General features: G+C 37.7%; 1 protein-coding gene across 1 annotated transcript; it reads right to left on the bottom strand.

Annotated features, from left to right (window-relative positions):
* Positions 1 to 8,590: 8,590 nt before the first annotated feature.
* LOC135715425 (uncharacterized) lies at positions 8,591 to 8,971 on the bottom strand. The gene has a single exon (XM_065238704.1). The coding sequence runs from the start codon at positions 8,969 to 8,971 to the stop codon at positions 8,591 to 8,593; it is 381 nt and encodes a 126-aa protein (XP_065094776.1).
* Between the last annotated feature and the right edge of the window lie 1,954 nt (positions 8,972 to 10,925).

Genomic DNA, 10,925 nt, shown 5'->3' with positions numbered 1-10,925 from the left:
CGCAGGTTGAACTGAATGTTGCACCCAGCTTGTAAGTTACTCATAGATTTCATTAGTCACAGCTGCTGTGACTCGATGGAGACGCATTGTGAACTACCTTGCGTCTTCATCGTTTCCATGCACGTGTGGTGCATATATTGCGGAACAATAATTTTTTATTTTAAAAAAAATGTATCTCCAAAACTGCTTCTCCGACATCGCTAATTTTTTGATATGTTATGTAAAATTAAATGATCTTTCAATTAAAAAATACTAGAAGTTGTTGAAGACCCTCGCAGTGAAAATCAAGAAAAAGCATTTGTAACATATTTTTTCCTACAAAATCAAATATCTCTGAGTGTTTCTTAAAACTACATTAAAACATCTTTCATTTGAAGGGTCAATCGTAAAAATCGGTCAAGAGGTTCAGAAGTTATAAATTTTTGAAAAAAGACATTTTTGAAAAAAAAAATATGTTTTGGACCACCCTAACACGGAAATGGTCACCCTAAGCGCAATAAAAAAATACGAGTCTAATATTTTTTGATAAGGAAGAACTATACCAATTTTCATGAAATTCTGAGACCCACTATAACTTTTTTCTATGGAATTGCTGTATATATATATATATATATATATATCTATATATGTATATATATATATATATATATATATATATATATATATATATATATATATATATATATATATATATATATATATGTAATTATTTATGGTTCCCTCCCACTCCCATACAAATGAACAGAAAAAAATATAGCATGCTTTTTTGAATCGGCGCATAAATTCAAGCTAATATTGAATCCCGAGCAAGGTCGGGCACACTCAGCTAGTATATATACAGCAATTCCATAGAAAAAAATTATAGCGAGTTCCAGAATTTCGTCAAAATTGGTATAGTTCTTCCTTATCAAAAGCCTTTTTTTTCAAAAAATCATAACTTCTGAACCTCTTGACCGATTTTTACGGTTGTGTCTTCAAATGAAAAATGTTTTAATTTAATTGTAAGGAAAATTCAAAATCAAGAATTATTTGCCTTTTTCAGAACCTAGTGGGGTGGAACATTCAGCAAATTTGTATATACGACGTACAGATGTTTTGAACAATTTTGAGCATACTTCGAAGCAGTAGAGGTTCAAATAATATTTTATGCAGGAAAAAATCACTTTTAACTGGTTTTCCACAACAAAATCCCATATCACACTTCCCATCTAATTCATGTTTCTGCATGTTACTGCAAGAAATATTCAATGGTTTGAAGAAAATTTTATTAAACGACTTATATCCTGCAGCTTCTTCACTAAAGAATACGACATTTTGACTTTTTTGGCCACATGCCGAATGAAAAGGTTCGGATTTCTCTTGATCATCCTAAGCACTGCAATCCGCTATGATTTGAAGTTGTCGTTTCGCTTCCCTAATAAAAAATAAGCATAAAAAGGAGCTTAACGACGTGTTCGGGGTATCTTCCAAACCATTTGTGGAATAGTTTACGCATCCGGGCTATCGTTCGTTTATAGTATTTGTTTATTGGGGTTACCACCGGATCCTGGTTTCCGATCAGCAGTCAACCGATCATGGAAGCGTTTTAATACGCTGCTTATTGTCGAACGAGGAATTCCGAGTGATTTCGCTATGTCATGATGTGGCATAGACGGATTTTCAACGCTTTTGTGCAGAATTTTTTCACCCATCCGTTGTTCCTTCGACTCCATTTTAAAACGTCAGATGTCAACAAAATACATTTTGTTACACTCACAATTAACTTTTGTTATCGGATTGGTTACAAATATATGTCGACAATAAGAAAAGATTAAGCAAAATTACATTGGCTAGATTTTGCTGTGCGCATACCTTAGTAGGGAATTCCAACACAAAATCGGGAACTTAGATAATGTGCATGAGTGTACAGTGCACATAAGGTCGAATTTCAGGATAAAATAAAAGTCCATGAAGATGAAGTTTAATCAAATTGCTTTCTTCAGAGAAGTTTTTAGTTGAAGTAAGCAGGGTTAATAAAGGGTTAAAAATAAAAAAAAAAACTATGCCTTGGAAAAATCAAACAATAAAGTTAAAGCCTAAAATCGATTTTAAATGGGCGTCTATATTAATGCTATCTCAATGAAAATCATATGCAAGCAAATTTGTGGCTTCAGCATAGTTTATGGGATTGATGAGTTCTATCCTTTTATCAAACATGTCAGAATCGAAAATGGGGCCTCCTTTAGCTCAGTTGGTAAAGGCGTAGCCACAAAGCAAAACCATGCTGGAGGTGGCTGGGTTCGATTCCCGGTCCGGTCTAGGAATTGTTCGGGTTCGAAAATTTCTCAAACACAAGCTCTCAATTAATTACTGTGCAATGAGGCAAATCGACCTAAGAATTTCTAAGGCTCGACTTATGAACAACATATATGAATTTCATAAGCGTGACTTATGAATGATTTTCGGGTAACATGAGGTAGCTCTTATACGCCACCATTTCATTTTCCCAAGCGTTGAAAGACGAGTGGTCAACACACAGCCCCTCTAACCTCAACGCCCATTGTCCGGTTCCAGTCTGCTCAGATTTATTATTTTTTGTTAACATTATTTTTCATAAGGCAAATCAATGAAATTCACACTCATTTCTTATGGCTAAAATTCATAAGTGTTTCTTATGGAATTCTTACGTTCTTTTGCCTGTGTGTGTAAGAGCATCTAAACCACTAAGTTGAAAGCCAATATGTGATAAGCAATAAGCTTGAAATACGAAGAATAAGAAATATAGGGGAAATGGCTCTAATGTTGGCTTTTGGATCTAAGATTGGGCCAATCGCTAAAAATCAGTTATTTATCAATGTTATCTAGATGAACGCATCATTGGGATGCTACTAATGGATGTTTTTGGTCGCTATTGAAAATTTAGTCGATTGCTGAATTTATGTATGGGCCCAAATTAGGGGCATTAGGCCGACATTACATCAATTTCCCCTATAATATTAAAAATCGACAGTCAAAAAAGATAGAATTTTCCAGTGGCGTCCGAATGAGTATAATTTATGGACAACCGCTTCATCAGATGCGTCTTTATGCACTTTTTATTTTATTTTTCGTCCTTTTGGACCACTGTGCAGTGGTTGCAAACATTCACTCAGGAAATTGGAGCGATAATAAGTGAAAAATACATTTTAAGGATTCCGTGGAATTTATAGGACTATTTATTATATGATAAAGTTGTATGAACTTAAACCACGGACAACGGTGCTTACATATTCTATTAAAATTTCGTAAATTGTGCGTATAATAACTGAATTCGATTTCCCAGTCATCAACAAACGTTAACCACTGATGCAGATCAAATGATCCCCAAGTGACTTTTTCTACATTTTATATTTACTTATGCAAATTTTATGAATCAACTTAGTGTTAATTATTTTTTTTATTATGATCATAATTATGCTTCATAATAAAAAGTTGATCCTTTCATAGAAGCATAAAGCATTTTGTTTTTAGCTAGAGCAGTCTTTTTTTAACATGCTTTCTTTGTACAGCCTCAATACAATAAACTTATAGAGCCAAGTCACTTTCATTATACATGAGCTAGGGGGGATTTTGACAATTTTGAAAAATATATTAGACTCAAAAAATATATTTCAAAAATTTTGATATTGGATTTGAGCTTAATTAAGTCAGTCTGTAAGAATTTTGAGCAATTTTAGAAACACGCTCAATTTGATACTTGTTTCGTAGTGAACGGATTTAGTAAAACATCAAAAAATTAGGTTCATTATAGTTCAAGAAATAGTATTATTTCTTTTGGAACAAGGAGTTTTCCTTAAATCGATCAAACTTCAAGCATACGCAATCAATCAAGCTGAAACTTACACCAATTAATCGTTATTATTTGATGAACTCGCCATCGCAGGCTGGCTTAATAATGTCGTGTTTTAACTTGGCGGTCAGAGGGTCCAAGCTTAAAATATTTAGGTTAAAAAGACTCTAAAGTTTTGAAGCCCTCCCCTTGGCTAGTTTTTGCACCTTGCTGTTGGTGGGCGGGCTTAATTTCATGTTTTATAGTGGAGTGTTAGAGACAGTAGGTTTATGGCCGGCGTTGCTGGCTCATGCCGCGATAGAATGGCGTCATGGGCAGGCAATGGGGATTACTAAGCTTCCCCTCTCTGATAAACCACTGCATGAGAGAACCAAAGATCTAGTCTAGCAGTGATAGTATCACACTTGTTACTCCTTTAACTGAGAGCCGCGTCGTAGTACGCTTACGTATAGGCACTGACGTTGGGTGTGATACTGGCGGGTTTTGCCACTCTTATTTTATTTATTTTTACGGAGATAGATTTATTTGGGCTTGAAAGGGAATTATACTATTGAAATATTTCAGAAAGTGCCCAACGGTGCCCCTTCTATTTGCGTGACAAGCTTTCATTGTTGTTTTCATTGAAGTATTACTCAGGAAACAATGTTGAACATCATTTTTGTACATGGTATTGTAACTAATCTTATATGTGCTTGATTTTGATTTGGGATAAGTGTTTGAACTATGGCTCGGGATTTGCACTGTGGTGTGCTTCTATTGTGGCATACCCATATGTATTTTTGTGGTGCGACATAGTGGAAACGTGAGAGCGTAATTGGAGCATATACCTTATATAATTTAAAAATCAGCTAGGAAACTAACTTCAAAATGAAGCATTTTAGTCACATGAAGGTGTTACCTGGGTCGAACTAAGATATAATAAATAGGTATAGGTCAAAATCAAAAGTACTTGAAACACGTTTAATTTTAGATTACAAGCACAAGTGCAGGTACTTAATAAAGCATGGGTTATGCTTGATTAGGTGAATTAGAGCTTTTAATAATTTATTAAATTATACTAATGAGATATCATAATCATCAAATGAACTTAAATAAGAAACTTCAGAAAGTCTAATGACATTAAGTAGATTAACAAAAGAATTAGGATGCGGGGGGTCCGCTTAGAGAGGCAACTAACCTTTAAAGTTGTAGAATAAATCTTCTTATTTAGTCTTGAACTTTTAAAAGAAAACGCAGGCAGACCAATAGCATTTAGCAGATTAACAAGGAGAGGAATAGTTTAGGAAATAAGTAAAAGTGGACGTATGTGACAATTAATAGCTTTTAAACTTTTGGAGGTATTGTATTCCCCTGAGTTTGTTGTACTCGATTACTATATAATTCTCTCAATACGCGAAATCTCTTATATATGCGGTTAAAGCATTTGAGTTAACTTATTTCTTAGTGTTCAAGTACTTACATTTGTAAACAGCAGTCAATGTTAATCTATGAACTAAACCATACGTAAAATCGATCTTTCCTTATGTGGTATTGATGCATGTTTAACTTTTCGCGGCTGTCGGAATCAACGCGCCTACGTCTACGGAGCTTATGCAGAAGTGATTCGCAATGCGGTAGAGCTCACCAAAAGTTTTTTTGAGCTTCTGTAGTATAGAATTTGTTCGGTACGGTCGCGAAATCTTGAAATGATTGATACGTGCGGTAAAATAACTAAATTGAAACAAAGCTCAACAGTAAAATAAGTAGAATATTTAGGGAGGAAACCAAAATTAATCAACTTGCCAACATAGGCTATCACTTTTATTTTGGTGGCACTCTTTAAATGATAATAAGCCTTTTTTCTCGCTTCGATTGTCTCGCACGGCTTTCGGAATTCGCGCGGTTTTCGACTTACATAATTTAGATATTTGGTTTGAAACGGATTTACTTATTCAATCGGTTTACTACGCGGATGTATCTACGCGCACACGTCACAGAATTTTTTCTATAACTATCTTGAAACAATACATACGGAATCCAGTGTTCAAGCGACCAACATAGGCTAGTCCTTCTGCTGCATTGTCAAAGATAGAAGCAAAATTTATTCAAATGGGTCAAGTCTTGAAAATTAAGCTGTCACGCAGCTCCAGCTTGATACCAAAAAAAAAAAGACTGGAATTTTGAAGCGTTTGCGTTTGATTTTCAACGTTAGCCGGCCAGTTCGTACTCTGTGTGTGCATTTTTCTTCCCTTGTTTGCTGCGTGCTGGCGTTCCACCTCCTGGACAAAAGGTCCTTTCGAATGTTGTCGTCGTGTGTTTGTGCGTGGAGGTTGTGTTTCAGAAATGCAATCGAAGCGTGCCGTGGCCGCTATTAGACGCATTTGTTTTCAGTCGCTGGAGTTGTCGGCTCTGATTTCGGCGCTGGTCGCGAGTTGATTCGGCCGGTGAGGAGCTGGCGTTGCTTCTCACAGACTGTGTACTGGCGAATTGAAACCGTTGTGTCGCGAGTGATTGGTGATGGAAAGTGGACGCAGTCCTTCTTTAGCTCCTTCTGAGGTCCCTCTAGTTGGAGCAGCTAGAGTGTGTTTCGTGGTTGATAGGGGTTTGCGCTGCTGTGTGAGGAACTAAAGGCGGGAGTGCTGTTTTTAACACCGGTTAAAAAAGTAGCGGCAGCATATCTATGAGAGCTCTTCGAAATTATCGTGATGTCATGGATTCGTTTGCATCATCTGATGAGATCTCTCCTTTATTTTTCTTTTAACTTTCATTCCATTATTATATAAAACATTAAATGCTGGGCACGCCAGGGCACCCGATTGAAGCGAAATGGATGGGGAGAGTGGAAATGCCAACTCCTTGTCTTTAACATTTCTTGAAAAGAGGGCGGGCTGTTGTTCCCACTCATTTGGGACATCCTCCTGTTGGATGGCCTGTTTCTTGATCGGTTGTATGATCCTGTTGTTGGAAGGAGATTCTCATTAATCCCGTGGATGCACGTGGGCGATGTTGCCCACAGATTCACCCCAACCGTTTTTGGCTCTTCATACAATGGCAGGTTGAGTACAGTTAGAGGTTATTAAACTTGATCAAGTCGAACAGCGAGGGTAGTCCACAGTTTACCGACAGTAGTCTTGCTACAGTGAGTGGTAGTTGCATATAATCATCATCATCATCATCATCATCATCATCTAGAAATATTCTAAGTAGATTAATCGACCTAACTTTTTATTTTATAATTTATTTATTGCTGAGGATTCGCAGTAATATTTCAAATCAGATTCCTAGTTGTATGTATTCATATGGAAATAATCGTAGAGTATGTAATCGTATAGAATGCACTATACTGTATAGAACTGACCAAGTGGTTGTAATCGAATACATCAAGAGAACTATTGAGTTGAAATTTGCTTTAGCTTTAAACAAAAATTGTCCCTGAAGTTGATTTGTTTTTAATTTATTTTTTCTATAATTTAGTTAATTTTAATTATTCGCTATTGAATTTTTTTTACAAATGCCGGCCAGTAAAAAAAGGTTCCTATTCACTTTGTAAACGGGAAATAATTGAGATTAATATCAGGACTGACTCGGAATATTGCCGTAGGAATTATCAAGTAATAACTACCACTGTGGTCATTCGTTAACTCTTGACACACTACTCTACACTTTATTCAATAATATTAGGATGTATATACACATCATGTTGGGCGACGCAAATTGTTTTCGGGAAATTCTATTACATCTAGAGTTACAGTTATGAAATACCGCAGCGAACAGTTATGTAGCGATGTTTTTTTTACAGCGTTTAACTGACCGTGAGTTGTGCGTGCGTTTAATTTCACTGTCACTGCTAATTTATTCAAAATGCATTTCTTCTACGTTATTTGCTCTTTATTTCTCTACTCGGATTACTGCTGGACTTTGAAGCCATTGCAATGGGTTGAAGGAAGTTAAATTGCAATAATTTAAAATCTAGGTTATTTGTATTATATATTTACTACTATATATTTTATGAACATTAAATTTTGCCTATTTATATGTAAAATTTTGCTAGGTATATATTCAAAAATGCTGGGACGTGAGGGAGCATCAGAGCACCATTGAAATTGTAACTGAACAATGGAGTGGAGTGCCAACCGGAGTCTAGGAGGAAATGTGTACTGTAATTTTACTGAATTTGACGCGCTCTTCTCAAACAAACCATCCGTGGAAAGCTTATTATGTATTTCGAATTTCATTATTCGTTTTATTTGGATCATTCGTTATTGTTGGAAGGTGATTCTCTTGTTCCCGCGGGTTTCGCGTAAGTGTGTCTGCTTACGGGCCCACCCAATCCTTTTTGGTTATTCAAACACCAACATGTTGAATTCTGAATGATGATAACGAAATTTGACCGCTCTGTGTAGCAGGGCTTCTTACACATACATACATATATACAAGTCTGACTCTAAAAGATCTTCCAAACAAGTGTAAAAGTTTTATTTTGCGCAGGGGTCGAAAACCTCAAAACGAACTTAGCCGTTTTTACTACAGGCGGTATAGTAAACATAGACTGGCGAAGATGAATCCAGCAGAGTTAAACGGACTGTCAACACGTGGAGACAAAATGTGAGGGTCTGCATAAGCACGCGCTTCTGATAATCTCAGCGCTAGCTGACGTTACTAGCTAGTTGATCGTCTCTCCACTTACGTTGCAGCTCAGACTGCGTATCTGCCCTGCTGACGGTATTCGCTCTCGACACATTTCATCGACGACATTTTCCGCGTTAAGAGCAGGTATCTCTTTCGCACTGCTATAAATGTAGGTCAGTCGAAGACCACGTGCTTCGATGTTTCCTTCACATTTCTACATTCCGGACAGAGGGGTGACGTTGCTTGTCCGAACCGCTGCAAATACTGACCAGATATGAATTTCGTCAGGTGGACTTCTCCACGCTTTCTGTTCAACCAGGTCGAGAAAACCGGTATTAGCCTTTGTGTCCATCTACCATTCTCCGCTGTGTTCCATTTCTGCTGCCACTTGGCCATCGATTCCGCTTTCACCACTTTCCGTATTAATCTGGTTCCCTTCCGCTTGTAGCACTCGCTGTCCTCCGCCAGAGTGATGCCGATAGGGATCATTCCGGGGATAACACATACTGCTTCCGACGAAATGGTTCTGTACGCGCTCACAACTCGCATGGCCATGAGTCTAGACGTACCTCCGTACCCTCGTCCGTACCTCAGCATCGACGGGAATACACTAGCCAGAAGCCGCCTCTGCTTGGTCCAGAGTTGCTTGGCATGAATCTAGCTACCGCGTTGACGGCCATCTTTTCGCAGGCATATTCAACGTGGCCGCTTAAATTTTTGGCGGCCGCCGATCATCATTCCCATGTATTTCAGTACCGCTGCGGTGATTTCTATCCGCTGCACCGCTTTGCAGTTACTGACCAATAGCACTTCCTTTTTGTGTTGGGCTATCTGCAGCTTCGCACCTTGCACCCAGTTTCCAATCGTGTAGATCACCTCGGTCGCCAAAATTTCCACCTCTTCCAGAGTCTCGCCTATGGTAGTTAAGACGACGTCATCCGCAAAGCCAACGATCTCGACTCCTTTGGTCAGCTTCAGCGTCAGCACGCCGTTGTATATTCCATTCCAGAGCATTCGACCAAGGATGGAGCCTTGTAAAACTCCCACCGTGATCCTAATCGATCTTTGTCCCATGTTCGCCTCGTAGGCAAGAAATCGGTTCTGGAAATATCCCCTCAGAATCCTGCACGTCAGGAATTCTGTTTCGCTTCGGTGATATCTTGACAACTGGTGCTATTTAATGCATTGTTAATCCAACAAGAATACACATCAATCGAGAAATGTACGACTCTATTACAGAGTTGTAATGTAATGACTTTGTAATGTTTCACCTAGGGCTGTCATCTGATCACTCAATGCGTCAATTTTCTGAAATCCTCAAAGTTAGAATCAAGCAAACGCAAAGTTTGCTAGCCTTTCACCTTGCGTAAAAGTAAAGCAGCGGAGAAGAGAAATACCAAACACTCAATCGATCCGACAGAAAGTGCGCCACAAAGTGTATGGTTAGAAACATAGCAAAAATACAACATTCTTCCTTGTTGTACACTTCTTCATCTGGAATCCACTTATTTAGGTTAGGGTTCAAACCCCTAAGAACCTTGATGTTACAAAATATTGGTCAACTTTTACTCTTTTTCATATGCACAGAATGGGGATCAATTTTAGTGATGTTTGATGTTTGTTGATGTTCAAGATCCCCGATGAAACTTTTGTGTATTAATATCAAAATGCAGAATTAGAATTCATTGTTTTAGTATTTTTCATTATAAGCACCCCATGGGAAGATTTTAGCCGAAGAAAAATCAATAATGAAATGAAGGCGTGATCAGAGATTGTATGCCTCAGAAAATCCCGACGGCGCCGACTGGGATTGAACCCAGGCCCTTTGGAGTGAAAGGTAGTCACGCTTACCCATTGCACCATCGGCGCTGGATGTTAAATCCAAATATATAAATAACAGAGTTTTAGCGATAGACCCAATCTAAAAGAACCTTATTCTTTATTCTAGTTTTCTTGGAATGTTTACCCCAACTTTTTTCCATCTCCGCGAAAGCTTGTTCCAGTTTTATTAGGAAGTTGTTTACGATTGCCACCGGAAGAGTCCTGCAACTTCTTTGTTTAGAGTCCTGCAACTTGTTTTTCTATATTTGATCTGGAAGTTTCTTTTGACTGACATTGGCCAATTCTAACGATTTATCTTTAGAACTTCTTCCGAGCTCTCCCAGAGGTCCTGCTGACATGCTCCGGAAATGTCCGCCGACTTTTTTGGAAGTTTATCTAATTTTTTTCTGAAAGTTTCTTCCGTCTTGGGTTGGGAGTCTATCAGCTTCTTCTAACTTTCTCCGGAGGTTTTTTTTATGATTGCTCTTCAAGCTCTTTCCAACCTCTCCAAAAAGTTTCCATCAGCATCCAATTTTCATTTAATTTATTGATAGTTCTTCACAGAGTTAGTTGTCCGGGAATGATATGTATATTTAAAAAAAAATCTGGATAGAATGTATATTTAGAATGCTTTTTTTTAACTGTTTCCTCTATAAATCGAAATAGCTTCCATATAATTTATATGATA

Source organism: Ochlerotatus camptorhynchus, unplaced genomic scaffold (genome assembly GCF_037179485.1).
Source record: "Ochlerotatus camptorhynchus isolate MF236.1 unplaced genomic scaffold, CSIRO-AGI_Acam_v1.1 ptg000900l, whole genome shotgun sequence".
Lineage (NCBI taxonomy): Eukaryota > Metazoa > Arthropoda > Insecta > Diptera > Culicidae > Ochlerotatus > Ochlerotatus camptorhynchus.
The sequence above is the reverse complement of the archived record's forward strand: the minus strand, read 5'-3'. Positions and strand labels throughout refer to the sequence as shown.